This window comes from Microcaecilia unicolor, chromosome 6 (genome assembly GCF_901765095.1).
Source record: "Microcaecilia unicolor chromosome 6, aMicUni1.1, whole genome shotgun sequence".
Classification (NCBI taxonomy): domain Eukaryota; kingdom Metazoa; phylum Chordata; class Amphibia; order Gymnophiona; family Siphonopidae; genus Microcaecilia; species Microcaecilia unicolor.
The window spans coordinates 14,221,007-14,244,374 of NC_044036.1; the positions used below are offsets into that span (position 1 = coordinate 14,221,007).

General features: G+C 45.8%; 1 protein-coding gene across 1 annotated transcript in view; it reads left to right on the top strand.

Moving 5' to 3' along the window:
* The first annotated feature begins 11,368 nt into the window (after positions 1-11,368).
* Positions 11,369-23,368, top strand: part of FAAH (fatty acid amide hydrolase) — a 106,845-nt gene continuing 94,845 nt past the window's right edge. Inside the window, exons 1-3 of the mRNA XM_030207041.1 lie at positions 11,369-11,716; positions 16,010-16,123; positions 17,218-17,361. Of these exons, the coding sequence (XP_030062901.1) occupies positions 11,519-11,716; positions 16,010-16,123; positions 17,218-17,361 (456 nt within the window). The 5' untranslated portion in view covers positions 11,369-11,518. The remainder of the gene's footprint in view (positions 11,717-16,009; positions 16,124-17,217; positions 17,362-23,368) is intronic.

Genomic DNA, 23,368 nt, shown 5'->3' on the forward strand with positions numbered 1-23,368 from the left:
ATTTGAAGATGGCCAGAGATGGAGTTGTGGTACTTTTACTATTAGGCAATAACTTTTTTACTTTTATTAAAGAACATTTTTAATATGTTTTTCACTGTACTTTTACTTAAGTATTAAAATATACATGAATGGGCTTCGTCGCATTTGCCATGCCGGAATCGCTAGCTCAGCTTTGTAAAAGGAGCCCTTAGTTAATTTGCTTTGGATACTTTTATTAAACAAGAGGTGAAAAAATGACTTGAGGGGAAGGAAACAAAAACAAGGAGATACCTGAATATATGAGGGACAACTTTGTCATTTTAAATTTGTTATTGTGGGGGCCTTCTGGTGATGTGCAGCTAGAAGAAAGTAGCAACCTCAGGGAGCTCCCGTCCTGTTGACCACAAACCACTGGAAAACACAACCAGTGCACAATAACCGAGAGCTGAACCAAAATCCCAAAGAATCAACAGTGAAAGCGGACACAAAAAAAACAACGAAAGCGACTCCTCTCCCAATGAAAAATGATAGACCGACAAGACAACAAGCATATGCATGAGTGCAAGATGGTGGAGGAGGCTTCTCTGTGTCGTCAGCCCCGACTTAATCGGGAGACAGCACGCCACAAAGAGACAACGCACCACCGTCGTTCAACCAAGGACAGCGTATAATAGACACAGCGACAATCCTCGCTTCCGTAAAGGAGGGCACCGCATCAATAAATGGCCCACTGGCTCAAGTCCAAACTGATTTAAACAGAGTGCAGTCGGACATAAGGGCCGCAGTCGAGAGATTGGAGAATGTAGTACAGAGAATCACAGACACAGAGAAGGACATCACCCTACTAAGATAAGAGACTTCCTCGCAAGTGGCCATCATCCAAAAACTGCTAAACAAAGTTGACAAACTGGAAAACAGATTGCGCCATTCCGTCCGCATCACGGGCTTACCCGAGGGAGTGGAAAATAACAAGCAAATCTTAAAAAAAAAACAGTTCCAAAAGTTAAAGTTAACCAAAGTACACTATGTAATTGGGGGTAAGAGAAATGATTCCCCTAGCTATAAAAAGAGCCTGTGCACTGGTATTTGTTTTTCGTTACATTTGTACCTTATGCTTTCCCACTCATGGCAGGCTCAATGCAGCTTACATGGGGCAATGGAGAGTTAAGTGACTTGCCCAGAGTCACAAGGAGCTGCCTGTGCCGGGAATCGAACTCAGTTCCTCAGTTCCCCAGGACCAAAGTCCACCACTCTAAACACTCCTCCACTGTTGCTACTATTTGAGATTCTACATGGAATGTTGCTATTCCACTAGCAACATTCCATGTAGAAGTCGGCCCTTGCAGATCACCAATGTGGCCGCGCAGGCTTCTACATGGAATGTTGCTAGTGGAATAGCAACGCAACATTCCATGTAGAATCTCCAATAGTCACCTATTCATAATAAATATTGTTTTAACTAATCCATACCTGTCCCCCATTGTTTGAATAGAGCCTATTTTCCCTACCCCTTTTCTGGAATCTCCAATAGTAGCAACATTCCATGTAGAATCTCCAATAGTATCTATTTTATTTTTGTTACATTTGTACCCTGCGCTTTCCCACTCATGGCAGGCTCAATGCGGCTTACATGGGGCAATGGAGGGTTAAGTGACTTGCCCAGAGTCACAAGGAGCTGCCTGTGCCTGAAGTGGGAATCAAACTCAGTTCCTCAGTTCCCCAGGACCAAAGTGCACCACTAGGCCACTCCTCCACTGATGCTACTATTTGAGATTCTACATGGAATGTTGCTATTCCACTAGCAATATTCCATGTAGAAGTCGGCCCTTGCAGATCACCAATGTGGCCACGCAGGCTAGTGGAATAGCAACATTCCATGTAGAATCTCCAATAGTAGCAACATTCCATGTAGAATCTCCAATAGTATCTATTTTATTTTTTGTTACATTTGTACCCTGCGCTTTCCCACTCATGGCAGGCTCAATGCGGCTTACATGGGGCAATGGAGGGTTATGTGAGTTGCCCAGAGTCAGAAGGAGCTGCCTGTGCCTGAAGTGGGAATCAAACTCAGTTCCCCAGGACCAAAGTCCATCACCCTGACCACTCGGCCTCTCCTCCAGTCCGTATACTTGCAGCTCTTTAAAATCATGAGGGTAGTTTCAGGGAAAGCATCAGCTTCTCTGTCTCCCAAATGGAATCAGCCTTTAATGCCGGGGGGGGGGGGGGGGGGTCCAGAGGTCACTAACTTTCACCATTAAATAAAAACTAGATTCACTAAAGCAAAGCATTTTAAAAGTGGTACAAAAAAAAAAAAAACAACCTAATTTGGTGAACCATAGATATAAGCTGACCAAATTAAAAGCGCTTTTAAAAAATGCTTTAAAAAATCACATTTTTGACGCTCTTACAAATTTCAAAAAAAGAAAGTAGATAATCTACATGCTTTGCCCTAGTAATCACACTCATCTCCTAAGAAAAACACTCCTGGAAAACCTCTATAAAACATTAAAAAGCTGCTGAAATCTATGGCTGATTCCATTGTGGGGCTGTTGCTGTGCCTGAAACAATCCTCATGATTTTTAAAGAGTTGCTGACTGTAAGTTTACCAGAGCACAGACTCTTTTTATTTTTATTTGCATTTTTACAATTCCCCATTATTTTAAATATTCTTTAGGTAGTCTTGGATTCACAGTCAAAAGCTAGGGGAAGCATTTCTCTTACTCCTAGTTAGGTATGTGGTGTACTTTGGTTAATTTTTAACTTTTGGAACTGTTTTTTTTTTTTTTTTTTAGATTTGCTTGTTTCAATTAATCGTGTGTATGCTATGCTTCAAGAACACAATGTGCATGTAATCCTTTGCACCAGTTTGTGATATATTGGTGTGGTTTAATCACTACATTTAAACTCATTGGCTTCCACAGTATTTTATATTTTTGGGACCTCAAAACCATGTGTCATCAACTATCTGAATGTGTGCAGTGGCGTTCCGTGGTTGGCTGACACCCGGGGCGGATTGCCACGCACCCCCCCCCGGATGCAGTGCAACACGGGGCCCCCTCCTGGCGTGGACCCCTCAGCGCAGCGCCTCCCCCCCCCCCCCCCCCCCGACAGTCCCCATCTGCCTACCAGCTGAGCTCCATGCATCCGGCACCTGGAATCTGCAGCGCTGCTGACTGTAAAAGAAGAAAATTGTCTCGTCGTTGGCCCTTCCCTCACACTGTGTCCCGCCCTCTGATGTAACTTCCTATTTCCTCGAGGGCAGGACACAGTGAGGAAAGGGCCAACGACGAGACAATTTTCTTCTTTTACAGTCAGCAGCGCTGCAGATTCGAGGTGCTGGGTGCATGGAGCTCAGCTGATAGGCAGGTGGGGCCTGTCGGATGGAGGGGTGGAGTGAGAGGCGCTGCGCCGGGGGGGGGTCCACGCTGGGGGTGGTGGACGGAGCACCCCCCCACCCGTTGACACCCGGGTCGGACCGCCCCCACCGCCCCGCCCTTGCTACGCCACTGAATGTGTGTGTATTTGTTTTAAAGTTTCTTGCATGCTCAATTTACCGAAAGATCGGAGGGTGGCCAATGTAACGCCGATATTTTTAAAAGATTCCAGAGGAGACCCAGGAAATTATAGACCGGTGAGTCTGACATCGGTGCCGGGCAAAATGGTAGAGACTGTTATTAAGAACAAAATTACAGAGCATATTCAAAAGCATGGACTAATGGGACAAAGTCAACATGGATTTAGTGAATGGAAGTCTTGCCTCACCAATCTGCTGCATTTCTTTGAAGGGGTAAACAAACGTGGACAAAGGTGAGCCGGTTGATATTGTGTATCTAGATTTTCAGAAGGCGTTTGATAAGGTCCCTCATGAAAGACTACAGAGGAAATTAGAGGGACATGGGATCGGAGGTAGTGTCTTACTGTGGATTAAAACCTGGTTGAAAGATAGGAAACAGAGAGTAGGATTAAAAGGTCAATATTCGCAAAGCAGAAGGGTAGTTAGCGGTTGGTGCTGGGACCTCTGCTTTTTAACATATTCATAAATGACCTAGAGATGGGGGTAACTAGTGAGGTAATCAAATTTGCCGATGACACAAAGTTATTCAAAGTTGTCAAATCGAGGGAAGATTGTGAAAAACTACAAGAGGACCTTACGAGACTGGGGGACTGGGCGTCTAAATGGCAGATGACGTTTAATGTGAACAAGTGAAAAGTGATGCATGTGGGAAAGAGGAACCCGAATTATAACTACGTCATGCAAGGTTCCACGTTAGGAGTCACGGACCAAGAAAGGGATCTAGGTGTCATGATTGATGATACATTGAAAACTTCTGCTCAATGTGCTGCTGCGGCTAGGAAAGCAAATAGAATGTTGGGTATCATTAGGAAAGGGATTGAAAACAAAAATAAGGATATTATTCTGCCATTGTATCGCTCCATGGTGCGACCGCACCTCGAGTATTGTGTTCAATTCTGGTCACCGCACCTCAAAAAAGACATAGTGGAATTGGAAAAGGTGTAGAGAAGGGCGACAAAGATGATACAGGGGATGGGACAACTTCCCTATGAGGAAAGGCTGAAGAGGCTGGGGCTCTTCAGCTTGGAGAAAAGGCGGCTGAGGGAAGATATGATAGAGGTCTATAAGATAATGAGTGGAATGGAAAGGGCGATGTGGAGCGTCTGTTTACGCTTTCCAAAAATACTAGGACAAGGGGGTATGCGATGAAGCTGAAGTGTATTAAATTTAAAACGAGTCAGAGGAAATTTTTCTTCACTCAATGCATAGTTAAACTCTGGAATTCGCTGCCGGAAAAGGTGGTTACGGCGGTTAACTTAGCGGACTTCAAAAAAGGGTTGGACGGCTTCCTGGAGGAAAAAGCCATAGAATGTTATTGAGTGGACGAGGGAATAATACAGTATTTCTAGGATGGGCGGGACAATTTGCTTGTTCTTTTGGCCGCTGTCTGTGACAGGGTGCTGGGCTTGATGGATCCTTGGTCTGTCCCAGCATGGCGATGCTTATGTACTTATGTAATAAATGATACAAACCAGGGTTTTAGAACTTTACTAAGAAAATCAGAAGAGTGTAATAGAATATAGGTAGAGAGCTTTGTGTTATAAACAAGACATATGTTATAAATATTTGTGTGAAAAGGAGAAATTCGCAGAGGTAAGACTCACCCAAGCGGAATACCCACTCAAGGTTTTTGGCTAGAGGGTGGATGGGTTTCTCTAGCATTGAAAATCTCCCATGTGTTTAAATGAACCACGATGAGAAAACCAGTGCTCCCAAGTCAAGAAAGTGATAATGAGTGGAATGGAACGGGTCGATGTGGAGCGTCTGTTTACGCTTTCCAAAAATACTAGGACAAGGGGGCATGCGATGAAGCTGCAGTGTGGTAAATTTAAAACGAATGGGAGGAAACCTTTCTTCACTCAATGCGTAGTTAAACTCTGGAATTCGCTGCCAGAAAACGTGGTTACGGCGGTTAACTTAGCGGACTTCAAAAAAGGGTTGGACGGCTTCCAGGAGGAGAAATCCATAGAATGTTATTGAGTGGACGAGGGAATAATACAGTATTTCTAGGATGGGCGGGACAATTTGCTTGTTCTTTTGGCCGCTGTCTGTGACAGGGTGCTGGGCTCGATGGATCCTTGGTCTGTCCCAGCATGGCGATGCTTATGTACTTATGTAATAAATGATACAAACCAGGGTTTTAGAACTTTACTAAGAAAATCAGAAAAGTGTAATAGAATATAGGTAGAGAGTTTTGTGTTATAAACAAGACATATGTTATAAATATTTGTGTGAAAAGGAGAAATTCGCAGAGGTAAGACTCACCCAAGCGGAATACCCACTCAAGGTTTTTGGCTAGAGGGTGGATGGGTTTCTCTAGCATTGAAAATCTCCCATGTGTTTAAATGAACCACGATGAGAAAACCAGTGCTCCCAAGTCAAGAAAGTGATAATGAGTGGAATGGAACGGGTCGATGTGGAGCGTCTGTTTACGCTTTCCAAAAATACTAGGACAAGGGGGCATGCGATGAAGCTGCAGTGTGGTAAATTTAAAACGAATGGGAGGAAACCTTTCTTCACTCAATGCGTAGTTAAACTCTGGAATTCGCTGCCAGAAAACGTGGTTACGGCGGTTAACTTAGCGGACTTCAAAAAAGGGTTGGACGGCTTCCAGGAGGAGAAATCCATAGAATGTTATTGAGTGGACGAGGGAATAATACAGTATTTCTAGGATGGGCGGGACAATTTGCTTGTTCTTTTGGCCGCTGTCTGTGACAGGGTGCTGGGCTCGATGGACCCTTGGTCTGTCCCAGCATGGCGATGCTTATGTACTTATGTAATAAATGATACAAACCAGGGTTTTAGAACTTTACTAAGAAAATCAGAAAAGTGTAATAGAATATAGGTAGAGAGCTTTGTGTTGTAAACAAGACATATGTTATAAATATTTGTGTGAAAAGGAGAAATTCGCAGAGGTAAGACTCACCCAAGCGGAATACCCACTCAAGGTTTGTGGCTAGAGGGTGGATGGGTTTCTCTAGCATTGAAAATCTCCCATGTGTTTAAATGAACCACGATGAGAAAACCAGTGCTCCCAAGTCAAGAAAGTGATAATGAGTGGAATGGAACGGGTCGATGTGGAGCGTCTGTTTACGCTTTCCAAAAATACTAGGACAAGGGGGCATGCGATGAAGCTGCAGTGTGGTAAATTTAAAACGAATGGGAGGAAACCTTTCTTCACTCAATGCGTAGTTAAACTCTGGAATTCGCTGCCAGAAAACGTGGTTACGGCGGTTAACTTAGCGGACTTCAAAAAAGGGTTGGACGGCTTCCAGGAGGAGAAATCCATAGAATGTTATTGAGTGGACGAGGGAATAATACAGTATTTCTAGGATGGGCGGGACAATTTGCTTGTTCTTTTGGCCGCTGTCTGTGACAGGGTGCTGGGCTTGATGGATCCTTGGTCTGTCCCAGCATGGCGATGCTTATGTACTTATGTAATAAATGATACAAACCAGGGTTTTAGAATACTAAGAAAATCAGAAAAGTGTAATAGAATATAGGTAGAGAGCTTTGTGTTGTAAACAAGACATATGTTATAAATATTTGTGTGAAAAGGAGAAATTCGCAGAGGTAAGACTCACCCAAGCGGAATACCCACTCAAGGTTTTTGGCTATCCCTAGAGGGTGGATGGGTTTCTCTAGCATTGAAAATCTCCCATGTGTTTAAATGAACCACGATGAGAAAACCAGTGCTCCCAAGTCAAGAAAGTGATAATGAGTGGAATGGAACGGGTCGATGTGGAGCGTCTGTTTACGCTTTCCAAAAATACTAGGACAAGGGGGTATGCGATGAAGCTGCTTTTAACTCCTAAACCTTCAACTGTCCCCTATCCCTGATATGTCCTGTCTGTCCTAACCCTCCCTTACCCCTTACTTGTCCTGTCTGTCTGTCATAATTAGATTGTAAGCTCTATTGAGCAGGGACTGTCTCTCCATGTTCAAGTGTGAAGCGCTGCGTACGTCCGGTAGCGCTATAGAAATGATAAGTAGTTGTAGTAGTATATAATCACATTCAACTTGCTGCAGGACAAGAAAAATATAAATGAAAGATGTTACATTTATACTCATACTAGTAAAACAGGCCCGTTTCTGACACAAATGAAACGGGCGCTAGCAAGGTTTTCCTCGGAGTGTGTATGTTTGAGAGAAAGTGTGTGTGAGAGATGGAGTGTGTGTGTCAAGAGAATGAGAGAGAGACAGAGTCAGCGTGTGTGTGTGTGTTTGTGTGAGAGAGAGAGTGTGTGTGAGAGACAGAGTGTCTGTGTGTGTGAGACTGTGTGTGTGTGACAGAGAGATAGAGTGTGATAGACAGGGAGTGTGTCAGAGAGAGTGTATGTGAGAGACAGTGAGTGAGTGAGTGTGAGCCCCCACCCCCCCCTCGCAGGGCCCCCCCCCCCCACCCCCCCCTCGCAGGGCCCCCCTCCCCACCCCCACCTCTCTGGTCTCAGGACCTCCTCCCCACCTCCCTCTCCCCTGCCCCCCCTCCAGCCATCCATGTCCAGCAACCCTCCTCTCCCCCTGCCCCCCCTGCAGCCACCCATGTCCAGCGACACTCCCCCCCCCCGGCGCATCAAACCCCCTCGCCACCCGCAGCTGCCAGTGGTAATGCTGTCCGGCCACTGCTGCTTTTCCTGTTGAGCAGCAGCGGCCGCTACGAAAAGAAAAAAATCAATAAATGTTTTTAAACCCAGCCCAAATCATTCGCAAATACCCGAGTCTTAAAACGCAGTCTCTGCAGCCACTCCTCCTCTCGCCTGTCACGTTGCTGCGCTCCTCCGGGGTCTTACTCCAGTGGCCGGACAGCGTTGTGGCAGCTGCGGGTGGCGAGGGGGTTGATGTGCCGGGGGGGGGGGGGTGTTGATGTGCTTCAGGTGGGGGGAGGGGGGTGTTTGAGGTGCTTCAGGGGGGCAGGGGGTATTTGATGTGCCGGGGGGGGGGGGGGGGTTGGGTGATGCGCCGAGGGGGGGAGTCTCTGTGGTGCCACTCTTGTAGTTTTTTGATGCGCCGCTCCCTGCCACTTGCTCCAAAGTGGTAGGGAGCGGCGCACTGACAGCTGATTCCCAGGGAGGGGGAGCACGCTCCATGTGTTTCCCTACTCCTCCCCCTGCCTGGGAATCAGCTGTGAGTGACGTCATCCTGGCTACGGAGCCTAGCTCAGCAACTCCAGGAGCCACGTCAGGGCCGGTCCTAGGGTCTCTGGCACCCCCCAGCAGACTATGTGTTGGCGCCCCCCCCCAATCTCCTTTCTCTCTTCTCCCACCCTGCCCCTGTCCAGCGATTCTCCTTCGCTCCATCCCCCGCCATACCGCACCGCCCTTGGTGCTTTAAATCTTTAATTTACCTCCGTTCGTTCCCTCAGAGTCCCGCCCTTGAGGAAATTACATCAGAAGGTGGAACTGCGGAACGAACTCACGAAGGGAAGGAAGGCTAGAGACACGGCAGGGCTTTCAAATGACATGGCTGCTGGAACGGAGGTAAATTAAAGATTTAAAGCACCAAGGGTGGCACGGTATGGCGGCGCCCTTGAAGGCAGGTGCCCCCCTGCGGTGCTTACCCCGCTTACCGAGTTTGACCGGCCCTAAGCCACGGACACAGGCAATCCCACATTAGAACGTTGGTGGTGAGAATTATTATATAGGATGTGTGTCAAACAAACAATTGTCCCTGCAATATTAAAAGTTGTTCACCTGTCCACTGGCTTACTTGTACTTGTCTACTTATGTTAAATGCATTAAAGACTTGTTTAGATACTTTAAAATGCCATAATGCCTATGTTTAAAGACCGATGGACTCCTAAGATCTCAAGCTGTCTCTATACGTGTCCATTACCAATTCAACAAGAGCATGCACGAGAAAGTGAAGAAAATAAAGAACTCATTAGAAAATATTCTTCAAGTAAGGCGCACTACACCCGGCAGCTTCTGCTTTTTCAGGCGTCGTAGTATTTTCTTCGCTGCTTCTTCTAGTACTTGAAACTGGCAGAGTCCGTCTGTGTCTGACACGGCAGGGTTTCAAGATGACCTTCGTCAGGGACCCGGAATGCAACCGCCGCTTTCTATGAACAAATAAATTACCGTGCTGGGTCTGTCTCTCTCCACACACCTGTAACGTTGCCGTGTATGGGTCCGGAATTCTGCACCTTTCTGCCCTGTTAGCTTAGGTGCCCTGTTATAATTTGCCCTGTAAGAAAGGAGTTTGCAGAGCCTGCCAAGATACCCAGTCCAGGAGGGAGACTTTTTGGCCAGTCCCGGTTTTAAACAGTGTAGTATTTGCAGTCCATGATTCTATCTATTGAAATCAGTGCTGCAGGTCCCCACATTGCACCAGGATGAGGTTGGCAGAAATCCAGGACTGCAACAAGAGGAACACCTCTGCAAAACAACATCCAACATCAGCACTAGCGGAAGGAGGTCAAAAGAATCATGCATCCAATCTCACGGAGGACAAACCCGACTTGGCCAAGTTTCAGCACCAGCCTGTATCAGGGGTCAAAGTCTCAAAGGTTTTGGAAAAGTTTCGATCTGCAAGAGACCAAAGCTTGTGGCGCTTACATTGATAAATGAGCAAGCAGTTCCCTGTAATTTACTTTGTAGGACCAGTGTTTGCTTTGAGGCTTTGATGACGTCTGCTGTACACTGGTGGCTGAAACTTGGCCAAGTTGGATTTGTCCTCAAAAAATGGGATTATCATCAATGAGATGCATGATTCTTCTAATCCAGAAGCTCTTCACTCGCTTTTTTGACCTCCCTGACATCAGAAATCCAAGACCGGCCAAAAAGTCTTCCCTCCTGGAATGGGTAACTTCGCAGCTCTGAGTTTGTTTCGCTGAGCTGTGCAACACATACTACACTTTAAACGTTTGAAAGGAGAATTGTTGAAATATTCCAAAAGAAGCTACAATGTCTTGATTACATAAATGTTCACAATCTAAAATAAATAACCCTCTGATGTTCCCCCCCCCCAAAGTCTCCCTCACACCATCATGACCCCCTCTTCATATGCCTTTCTTCATAACCACCCAGAGAGCCCCCTCATTCTGACATAGACCCACCTCTAGCTACAAATCCATAGGGGCTAGGGAGTACTAGGCCGGAACAATCTCCAATCTCTCCTGCCCCAGGTTGAATATGGTGCTGGTGACCTCTAGTGGTAGTCTTGCAACACTACTGCTCTGGGTCAAGCTAACAGCAGTCAGGGTCGCAGGCTAAAGGGTATCCCCACCCTGGGAGGTGCAAGAGTCCACTATAACGACCAGCAGTTTCAATAGACAAACTTCAAACTTTCTTTTACTGGATTAACTCAACCCAACAACAGTTCATAAACCAACCCTCGTTTCTTCAATTTAAGTGCTTAACAGGCCAAAGTTACATTCCATCAATGTCAATTATATGTCTGTCCCATTCTGGATTAGGGATCCTCTGGCTGGCTGGCAAAGTTCTGGCCGGAGTGGGGCTCCTCAACACCCACGTCCCTCCCACATGGGGCGTCTTTTTCACCAGGCACTCCTTTCTTTTTTATTGTAAAGTATTTTTATTGATGTATGGAGTCAGATACAAACATCTTATATCATTAACATAACTATACACTCTCATGGAGAAGTCATCTATACAGTAACACATCTGCCAATAAACATTCTGATCTCCATAACATATTATTAGTTCAATATAAAATGCCTAATTTTCTTTTTCCTTTTTTTTTTAAGTGGTCTAACACTGCTCCCAGTCCCACCCCATTTGATTTTCTCATGAATTTGTGCAAAATGATTGGTTCGTTTCCTTCAGTGTCACGGACTTGCACCGATTGCACTTTGCCCCTTGGCTCAAGTCATTGCAGCCTGCTGCGTGCCAGGAGCCGGCACTGTGACTTGTCACCCCATTACGCGCGGTCTCCGGAGAATACGGTAATAACCCTCGGCCCCCGGGAAGGACGCAAGAGGCGGACGGGCAGGGTGAAGCCTTCGGCATGCTGGCCGAGAGTCTGGAGCATTTGCAGCCCCGGCTCCCCCTCCTGGGGGCTCTGGTCGCCGTCGGGGCTGCAGGACTGCTGACCGCGCACTGGCTGGGGCGGAGGCGCGTGCGGCAGAGGCTGCAGGAGGCCCGGGACCGGCGCGAGACAGCGCTGCAGCATCTGCAAACAGCAGCTCTGCACTTGGGACAGCAGGTAAGAGACCGAGCCCCGATCCGTTACTTGCACCCTAGACCGCGTTGGGATTCCCGGGAACATATTGACAGTTCTAGTTTGCAGGTTCAGCCCCTTTAAGGGAATGTGCAGGGACCGATTTAGTCCTGGACTGGCGGGCCTTCAATACCAGCATGAAATGTTCTTTGGCTTGAGTCATTTTATATACTGCCTTGGTAAGAGGGTGGAAACTAGCAGGCCAGTAACGTTTCCTGAATCTGTGATGGGGGTCAAACACTTTAAAGGTGTGGCACCCCTCAAGGCTGCCGAGGTGAATGACTTGGCAAAGAGACTGATGGTCTTCTGCAGGACAGGATCCACCTAGATCCAGCTCTCATTCCCACAAGAAGGGCCGGATCCACCAGGATTCAGTACCTAATCCCTCCAAAAGAGTTGGCTGCACCCGGATCCGTCACTCATTCCCACCAGAAGGCCAGCAGGTACCCTGATCCCCTGTGGGGGTGGGACCCAGCATAGAGCACCTCGGCACGGGGTCTCCAGTGTTGCCAGGTAGTCATGGAAAAACGAGCACCGTTTTCAGTACAATATAAGTCCAAAACAAGCCCAGGTTTTTAAAAAATACATACTGCGAAGTTTAATCGTACGCCAAAACATGCACCCAGTTACTTCCCTTCCAACTACCGGGCATTAGAGGAACCGGAACTGGTGCTTACTCCAGGGGCGTAGCCAGACACCCAATTTTGGGTGGGCCTAGACCCAACATGGGTGGGCAGAAGAACTCTGCCCTATCCCACAAGTGATTTGGTCTCTCTCTCTCTCCTGCATACCATATGGTCTCTCAAATATCCCCCCTCCCCCCGCATACTTTTTAAGTAGCAGATTTTCACCAGCAGCAAGCAGCAACTAATACACACTGCTCATGTTGGCCCCACAGCCTTCCCTCTGATGCAACTTCCTGTTTCCGCATAGGCGGGAATACATCAGAGGGAAGGCTGTAGGGCCAGTGCGAACAGTATGTATCAGTCGCTGCTTGCTGCGGGTGAAGATCTGCTATTTCTAAGGTATGCAGGAAGGATAGTTGTTGGGAGTTTTTGGCTGATGGGGCTTGGGGATCCCTACCAGCCACATCACAGGTGTGCTGCTAGTGGGTGGGCCGGAGCCCAAAGTGGGTGGGCCTGCGCCCACCCTTGGCTACGCCACTGGCTTACTCTGACTCCCTCGTCCGCAAGCTGGCTCTGCTCTGTTAGTGCCTGGTGTCCAGCCCCAGGAGACTGCAGCTCAGCCGATCGCGAGACGCGTTCTTTGAAGATGGCGTCTGCTTTCCATTCCCCCGGAGCAGGCCACATGGACCGAAACGCCGGTAATGTGTTGTTGTCGTCAGGTATTTTGAATGGATTACACTATCCCAAGAAAGCTAAGTAGTCGCATTCACTATTTCTTTTTGGACTTTTGTTGATTCTGTACTGTTTTAAGCAGTGAAGTCTCATAGTGGATTTTGCTCTTAGTTTTTATTGTCTGAGAAAGACATAACATTGTTTAAATAAAAAAGTGTATTGATCAGACTGGTGAGGCACATGATTGATGATAGTTGGAGGAGCTTGGATGCAGAATAGCATGTGCAATAAGAGATCCGATAGCCGTGTTCAGTTGTTTGGAATGCTTCTGTTAATTATTTGAAGTTTTTTTTCTGGGTGCAATGATTTTATTTTTGTTACATTTGTACCCCACGCTTTCCCACTCATGGCAGGCTCAATGCGGCAGGCAATGGAGGGTTAAGTGAGTTGCCCAGAGTCACAAGGAGCTGCCTGTGCTGGGAATCGAACTCAGTTTCTCAGGACCAAAGTCCACCACCCTAACCACTAGGCCACTCCTCCACTGTTGCTACTATTTGAGATTCTACATGGAATGTTGCTATTCCACTAGCAGTCGGCCCTTGCAGATCACCAATGTGGCCGCGCAGGCTTCTGCTTCTGTGAGTCTGACGTCCTGCACGTATGTGCAGGACGTCAGACTCACAGAAACAGAAGCCTGCGCAGCCTTCTACATGGAATGTTGCTACTGGAATAGCAACATTCCATGTAGAATCTCCAATAGTAGCAACATTCCATGTAGAATCTCCAATAGTATCTGTTTTATTTTTTGTTACATTTGTACCCTGCTTTCCCACTCATGGCAGGCTCAATGCAGCTTACATGGGGCAATGGAGGGTTAAGTGACATGCCCAGAGTCACAAGGAGCTGCCTGTGCCGGGAATCGAACTCAGTTCCTCAGGACCAAAGTCCACCACCCTAACCACTAGGCCACTCCTCCACTCCACTCCAATCACCTTTGTGATTGTTGTTGGACATGATCTCTAGTTCTGTTTTTTTTTTTTTATCACCCAGATTTTCCTTCCTATTATTGTGTGCAATATATTTAGAGCTGTCAAAAAAACAAAAACAAAAATCCTTGTAATTATGACAAACCCAAAGAGACTTCTGTGGACAAAATTCAGAGCAGAGGAAGTGTTGTTAAAAACAGCATAAAAATTGTTTTGCATACATGCCAGGGGCTACTTTTCAGAGAAGCTTTTTTCCCAGTTATTTGTTTGATTGCTTTGTTTTTACCATTCCTTGATTGCTGTAATGTCTTGTTTGTAGGACTCTGAAAGTGTTTCAAAGAATCAGGAGCGGACTGAGAGTGGTCTGGGCCCCCGGGCACTGAGGGTGATCTGGGTGTGTTGCCTGACTGCTGCCTGACACCCCCCCCCCCCCACTGCTGTGTTGCTGCCCCCCTGCCCTGGTCCTACCTGAAGGTCTAGTGGTCCCTGCAGGGGGAGGGGAGAATGTTCTTTCCTGCCCACTGCGCTGCTGCTATTCCCCCGCCTGCCAAAATGGCGACGGGAGACTTCCCGTGGTAGTCTGACAGGTCTAGGGAGTCTCGGCCGCTAGTTTTAAAGTACGGCAGTGTCGGGCAGGAAAGAACATGTTCCCCCCTGCAGAAGCCACTAGATCACCAGTGGTGCACATTTAAAGGTAGGACCGGGGAGGGCTGTAGTGTGGGGGTGGGCATCCGGGCAGAGCCTCTGAGCCCCCTAGAGCCTCTGGGCCCTCAGGCCCTTCCCGGTGGGCCCGAATGGTCAGTCCGCCCCTGCAAAGAATACAAAACGCTGCAGCGCGTCCGTTGGCAAAAGTAGGCTAAAGCGACCATACCTCACCCTGTAATGAGATTACCCTCATTAAGGAGCCCTTTTACAATGCCATGATAGAGCTACTGCAGCTTTGGCGTACGCCAGTCCGGCGGTACTGCTGGCCTACTGCAGGAGCCAGCGGTAGTGCCGCCCCCCAGCGTGCTCCATTCCCGGCTGTGATGGAAAATATTAAAAATTGCTTTTCAGTCTTTTAAAATCCCCTGTCTTTGACCAAAAGTGACTTTCCTGGTATATCTCAAAGAACAGGCTGGAATGTAAGGCACATCTCAAGAACAATGTATGAGATAAGGCACATCTCAAGAACAGGTTGGAATGCCTCTGAAGCCAGCTTGTGCAGGAGGGAGGCAGGGTATGCTTGAGGTTCGGGAGATAAGCCACCACCTGAACTGAGAGCATATGACTGAAACCTCATGTACATTCCTGGATAAGTTTTAGCTTAATAAAAAGGGGGCTTTTTGTAGCAGAGCCTTGGGGCTCATTCTGTGGATGGACGCATCATGCAGAAAAGACTTGTTTCTGGTCATATGGAGACTTTGGGCTTTCGCTGTAGCGGGCCCCCCAGCTTATGAGATAAGGGCCTGAATGATGTAATTCCTGACCAATGATGATGTATATATATATATATATATATATATATATATATAATTTATTTATTTATTTATTTATCTTTCTTATTTTAATTTTCTGTAGCCTTCCTTTAGTAATGTACTCGATTAGTCTGTGTATTTCTTAATCATTGTGTAGCTGGAACAATAATGACTTATACACTCCCCATTTAAAGTACTAATAAAGAGTTTCATTTACCCAATACGAATCCAAAAGAATTTGTAGTATTTTATTCTGTGAGCAGTCTGTGATGATCAAGTGAGCAGGCTGCAATACACTGGCACAACAGAATATAAATGTTTTTTTTGCACCAGGGGCTTACCCGGTGGTAACAACGCTGCCCAGTTACTGCCGGGCGAGCGCAGGAGGCTCTTACCACCTCCTAAAGAGGTGGCAGTCAGGGCTGCCCCTGGAAATGGCCGTGCGGCAGTTGTGCACTTACCGCTACCCGCCTAAGTCTGTCAAAGAGAATCATTTTGCAAGACACTAAAATGTGGCTGTGATTCGAACTTCTGCAGAATCCTGCGGTCAGCGCCGGATCCATCCTCTCCCTGTCCCTTCAAGACCTGGCTCAGAAGCTGCGGGAAGCCTCACTGTCCCCAGAGGATGTTCTCCGTACCTACATGGAAAAGGTGAGCTGCAGTGGTACGAACAGGAAACCATTTTTGACCCCGAGGGTCTGGATTTCTACTGTATATGTGGTAAACAGAATGAGTTATCTGTGTCCCAGTTTTATTTATTTATTTATAGTGAACATTTATATCCCACATAATCCCACCAAGGCAGGCTCTATGTGACTTACAATGCTAAGGAAAAGTACATCACAATAAGTCAAGTTCAAATCAGGGTAGAAAGCAGAGGAGGGGAAGAGCGGGAATCAACAGGGGAGGGGAATGCGGGGATGCGGAAGATCAAGCAGTACAGGGGTAAGATGGATCACACAGGTAGGTCTTTAAGGATTTCTTAAACAGGCTGTGATCGGATGTCTCTTTTATCTTTGATGGTAGAGCGTTCCAGTAACGGGGACAAGTGAAGCGAAAAGACGAGGCAAAACGCAACTTGTATTTTAAGTTTACTATGGGTTCAGCAGGGAGGAATAGCCACTTCTGTCTTTCTGCTTCGTACTGGTTGCTCAATCTCACCCCGTGCAAAGAGACAACAATTAGATTGTTGCATTTCTCACCCTGCCTGATCCCAACATTTTTGAATTAAAAGGAAGTCTTTGCCAGCCCAGAGGCTTAGTGCCAATGCTGGATGAGTATTAATGATTGTTGCCACGTATGTACTATTTTCTGGGGAGTGTTTTTTTTTTTTTAATTTTTGTCCTCTTTATCTGACTATTTGGGTTTCTTCCAGGTACTCGTTGGGCAGACTGGATGGACCGTTCAGGTCTTTATCTGCCGTCATTTACTATGTTACTATGTTCCTTCCCCCGGTTTTGTATTAGAGGTACAGAATAAGTCGGTGTAGTGCTTTTTAATGCATTTACAGATGAAAACACTTACTTACATCTTTAAATGAACATCAGAAAGTCCCTTTACCTTAAAGCCACAGCATAGGGCCCAGATCTGCACTGGATTTAGCTGCTCTGCGTGTACTAGTTATACAGAACAGACTGTCCCCACATTAACGGCTGACCCCCATGGGCTGTCCCCACATTAGCGGCTGACCCCATGGGCTGAGATTCACCTGTGTTCTGAACCCCGCTGCTCTCTGCCTTTCCAAGGCCCTGCAGGTGACACGGGAGCTGAACTGCGTGACAGATTACCTGCAGGAGTGTGAAGCGCAGCTGCGGCGGCTGCGGGGGCAGGATAGGAGAGGTCTGCTGTACGGCGTCCCCGTCAGCCTGAAGGACAACTTCAACTGCAAGGTAAGGCAGCAGTGCCGTGACCCTCTTATCTCTGAGCAAAATCGGCTGTGAAGGGATGGTAAGCAAAACATGAGAAGTGGGAATATAGGGGTGAATTCTAGGACTACTATTACTGCTCCTTATCATTTCTGTAGTACTACTAGACATATTCAGCGCTGTACACTTGAACATAAAAAGACAGTCGCTCTAAAGAGCTTACAATCTAATCAAGACAGACAAACAGGACAAATAAGGGATAAGGACAAAGAGTAGCAAGGTTCCAGAATCCCGAAGGCTACTCCTGATCATTTCTAAAGTGCTACTAGACGTACGCAGTGCTGCACACTTAAACATGTAAGAGACAGTCCCTGCTCGACAGAGCTTACAATCTAATCAGGACAGACAAGCAGGACAAACAAGAGATAAGGGAATATTAAAGTGAGGATGATAAAATAAGGGTTCTGAACAAGTGAACAAGGGTTAGGAGTTAAAAGCAGCATCAAAAAGGTGGGCTTTTAGCTTAGATTTGAAGACGGCCAGAGATGGAGCTTGACGTACCGGCTCAGGAAGTCTATTCAAGGCATATGGTGCAGCAAGATAAAAGGAACGGAGTCTGGAGTTAGCAGTGGAGGAGAAGGGTGCAGATAAGAGAGATTTACCCAGTGAACGGAGTTCCCGGGGAGGAATGTAGGGAGAGATGAGAGTGGAGAGGTAATGAGGAGCTGCAGAGTGAATGCACTTGTAAGTCAATAAGAGGAGTTTGAACTGTATGGGGAAATGGATAGGAAGCCAGTGAAGTGACTTGAGGAGAGGGCTAATATGAGCATAACGACACTGGCGGAATGTAAGTCGTGCAGCAGAATTTTGAACAGATTGAAGAGGAGAGAGATGGCTAAGTGGGAGACCTGTGAGAAGCAAGTTGCAATAGTCTAAGCGAGAGGTGATAAGAGCGTGGATGAGGGTTCTGGTAGTGTGCTCAGAAAGGAAAGGGCGAATTTTGGTGATATTTTATAGAGAAAGAAATGACAGGTCACCGACATTTAGGCACTGCGATCGTGCCCGTTAAACATGAGTTCTGTAACAGCGGTCACGCACACAATTACCATTATCGAATACGAGCCCAAGTCCTCATTTATGCACCTAACTTTAGGTGCGAGCAGGTAGCTCAGTGGCTAGTGGAAATGCTTACGCCTAACTGTAATTTCAACAATCTGAACTTTATCGGTGGGAGCACTAATCGTAAAAATAAGCCCTGCATCTCAGTCAATCTAAGCAGGGAGTTGTTAAAATAACAAGATCTCAGCGGTGACTCTTTTCACACGAAGTCACAGCCTAATGATTCACTGATATCGTCATTGGCCAGTATCAAACTTTAATAATCCTTACAAAAACATTTTCATACTTTTAATATAATTTATAATAAAAGCTTCTGATATTAAAGGACCTGTCACCAACAGGGTCCATGTTTTGGGAACCTGCATCTGGACATAGGTCCTAAAAGAGTCATAACACATGAAATTTAGAACCATTCAAACAACTAATACAATTAAAACGTATCAAACGATATCCCTGCCTAATCAATCTTACCTCGCTGTGCCTCGGCTTAACTCTAATGGAGAATTTTCAAAATGGCGTCTGAAGTCAGGACGCTGACTACTTAAAGCCACGTCATCAAAGAAAGCCCCAGTTCTAACCAATCCAACCAGGAAAGGGATCCAGGTGTCATCGTTGGTGATACGTTGAAACCCTCTGCTCAGTGTGCGCAGGCAGCTAACAAAGCAAATAGAATGTTAGGTATAATTAGGAAAGGAATGGAAAACAGAAATGAGGACATTATAATGCCTTTGTATCGCTCCATGGTGCGATCACACCTCGAATATTATGTTCGATTCTAGTCACCACATCTCAAAAAAAGGTATAGTGGAATTAGAAAAGGTACAGAGAAGGGAATGAAAAATGATAAAGGGATGGGATGACTTCCCTGTGAGGAAAGGCTAAAGTGGCTGGGGCTCTTCAGCTTGGGGAAAAGGCGGCTGAGAGGAGATATGATAGAGGTCTATAAAATAATGAGTGGAGTTGAACGGGTAGATATGAAGCGTCTGTTTACGCATTCCAAAAATACTAGGACTAGGGGGCACGCAATAAAGCTACAAAGTAGTAAATTTAAAATGAATTGGAGAAAATATTTCTTCACTCAGTGTATAATTAAACTCTGGAATTCGTTGCTGGAGAATGTAGTAAAAGCAGTTAGCTTAGCTTCCTTTAGTTACCACTGTACCGGCTGCAATTACCGATTAACCGTCCTCCCTCAAAATATGAATTGTAAGATTGACCATTTTGTGTTTTTCTTATTTTCTTTGAGATTGTTTTCCTGATCTTGGATCCCCCAATTGTGGACAATTATTATAATATTGATGAGAGAAAATGTTTTCTTTTTCCTTTATATTAATTTCTGTATTTCCTTACATTTATGTGATAAATGTGAATGTAATTAAGTAAAATGATCAATAAAAAAATTTAAAAAAAGGTTTGGCTGGCTTCCTAAAGGAAAAGTCCATAAGCCATTATTAAAATGGCCTTGGGGAGAATCCACTGCTTATTTCTAGAATAAGTAGCATAAAATATATTGTACTATTTTGGAATTGTGCCAGGTACTTGTGACCTGGATTGGCCACTGTTGTAATCTGGATGCTGGGCTTGATGGACCTTTGGTCTGTCCCAGTATGGCAACACTTATGTACTTGGGATTCTGAATGGAATCTTGCTACTCTTTGGGGTTCTACATGGAATGCTGCTACACTTTGAAATTCTGCATGGAATCTTGTTATTCTTTAGAATTCTAGAATCTTGGTACTCTTTGGGGTTCTACATAGAATGTTACTACTATTTAGGTTTCTGCCAGGTACTTGTGACCTGGATTGGCCACTGTTGTAATCTGGATGCTGGGCTTGATGGACCTTTGGTCTGTCCCAGTATGGCAACACTTATGTACTTGGGATTCTGAATGGAATCTTGCTACTCTTTGGGGTTCTACATGGAATGCTGCTACACTTTGAAATTCTGCATGGAATCTTGTTATTCTTTAGAATTCTAGAATCTTGGTACTCTTTGGGGTTCTACATAGAATGTTACTACTATTTAGGTTTCTGCCAGGTACTTGTGACCTGGATTGGCCACTGTTGTAATCTGGATGCTGGGCTTGATGGACCTTTGGTCTGTCCTAGTATGGCAATACTTATGTACTTATGTAGATGGGGAGGGGATTTCTTTTCCTATAGAACTATTAGATGGATAGCAGGGTGCCATCGTGGTATCAAAGAGTTTGTGATGTTGGTCTTCAAGTAGGATATGTGAGGATGAGTATCTGGCATATATTAACTTTTGATTTCAGCCTGTTTTTTTCTTATACAGGACTATATCTCAGTTCTGTAATAACTCAGAGAACATTTCAGTTATTGAAGGCAGACTGAAAGCTGCGGGTGTGGATAGGGAGGTCTCGTGATAGTTGTATTTTGGTTTACTGTTGCTGGTTCCGGAAAGGGTGGCAGGGTGGTGCGGGAGGTACCAAGCAAGTCCTGATGTATCTAGGGCTGCATGGCCGTTTACCGAAAGGTGCATAGCTTAAAGGGAACAGCTTTTCCTGTAGGGCGTTCCGCCTCTCTGATGCAATTTCCTGTGGGCAGGACAACTCACAGGAAACACTCTGGTGCGGCCAGCCTAAAACAGGTTCTTTACATCGCTGCCTCTGCTGGACACCCACTGTGCGTTTTAGGACCATTGGGGGGGGGGGGGTGAACATTGCAATGTTGCCAGAGCCGCGTGGGAGGAATAGATATAGAGAGATGAAAAAACGACATGGGAGGGGCAGTCAGGAAGAGAGTACATAAGTACATAAGTAATGCCATACTGGGAAAAGACCAAGGGTCCATCGAGCCCAGCATCCTGTCCACGACAGCGGCCAATCCAGGCCAAGGGCACCTGGCAAGCTTCCCAAATGTACAAACATTCTATACATGTTATTCCTGGAATTTTGGAGTTTTCCAAGTCCGTTTAGTAACGGTTTATGGACTTGTCCTTTAGGAAACCGTCCAACCCCTTTTTAAACTCTGCTAAGCTAACCGCCTTCACCACTTTCTCCGACAACGAATTCCAGAGTTTAATTACACGTTGGGTGAAGAAATATTTTCTCCGTTTTAAATTTACTACACTGTAGTTTCATCGCATGCCCCCTAGTCCTAGTATTTTTGGAAAGCATGAACAGACGCTTCACATCCACCTGTTCCACTCCACTCATTATTTTATATACCTCTATCATGTCTCCCCTTAGCCATCTCTTCTCCAAGCTGTATAGCCCTAGCCTCCTTAGTCTTTCTTCATAGGGAAGTCGTCCCATCCCCGCTATCATTTTAGTCGCCCTTCGCTGCACCTTTTCCAATTCTACTATATCTTTCTTGAGATGCGGCGACCAGAATTGAACACAATACTCAAGGTGCGGTTGCACCATGGAGCGATACAACGGCATTATAACATCCTCACACCTGTTTTCCATACCTTTCCTGATAATACCCAACATTCTATTCGCTTTCTTAGCCGCAGCAGCACACTGAGCAGAAGGTTTCAGTGTGTTATCGACGACGACACCCAGATCCCTTTCTTGGTCCGTAACTCCTAACGTGGAACCTTGCATGACGTAGCTATAATTCGGGTTCTTTTTTCCAAAATGCATCACCTTGCACTTGCTCACATTAAACGTCATCTGCCATTTAGCCACCCAGTCTCGTAAGGTCCTTCTGTAATTTTTTCACAATCCTGTCACGAGTTAACAACTTTGAATAACTTTGTGTCATCAGCAAATTTAATTACATCGCTAGTTACTCCCATCTCTAAATCATTTATAAATATATTAAAAAGCAGCGGTCCTAGCACGGACCCCTGAGGAACCCCACTAACTACCCTTCTCCATTGTGAATACTGCCCATTTAACCCCACTCTCTGTTTCCTATCCTTCAACCAGTTTTTAATCCTATCCCATGACCCTCCAATTTCCTCTGTAGCCTTTCATGAGGTACCTTGTCTAACGCCTTTTGAAAATCCAGATACACAATATCAACTGGCTCCCCTTTGTCCACATTGTTTACTCCTTCAAAGAATTGAAGTAAATTGGCCAGGCAAGATTTCCCCACACAAAAGCCGTGCTGACTTGGTCTCAGTAATCCATGTCCTCGGATGTGCTCTGTAATTTTGTTTTTGATAATAGCCTCTACCATTTTCCCCGGCACCGACGTCAGACTCAGGGACACTGGACTTGCAAGGGGAGGGGTTAACTTCAGGCAGCTCCTACCATTCAGCAACCTTGTTCATTTTCTTGGGCTGGCTCAATCGTAGCTAGACCCCTGGGTTGCAGTGGGTTGTATTAGGGAGGGGAAGGTTGGTTGCTATTGTTATGTTGTCTGTTTTTATAATGGCTGTTTTATTGTGATCCTGCTTAGGTCAGTCTGGGCTGGAATTGATCAAAAATATAACTTTGAGTGAAAAAAACAAACAAACCCTTATCCTAAAGCTGAAGACTGTTATTGCTGCAAAACAGGCTTCCACCAAGTATTGAGTCGGGGGTGTGAACAATTATGAACTCAAGACTTTGTGGGTTTTTTTTTACTTCTAGGATTATCTTTCATGTTGAAAATGAAGTGGACTTTTCAGGCAGCAGAATGTGAAAAATTGTGAGGATTTAAAGACTGGTAGCTGGTGTCTCTTAATTAATGGTACTATTTACGTGGAGCCCAAAGCAAAAGTAAGGAGAACAGCTAACCTAGAGGTTGAAAAGTACGAGAACTAAAGAACACCTTCTAAACTATTTGGCATTTTTCAACCTCTAGGTTAGCCGTTCTCCTTACTTTTGTTTTGGGTATTATTTAGACAAAAGGTACCCGTTACCCCTGTTTTTTTTTTTAAACCATTTAATTGGGAAACGTTCTAGATTCACAAGCATTCGGTGAAAGAACGTGGCCCTCTTCTGACTTTAGAAAGC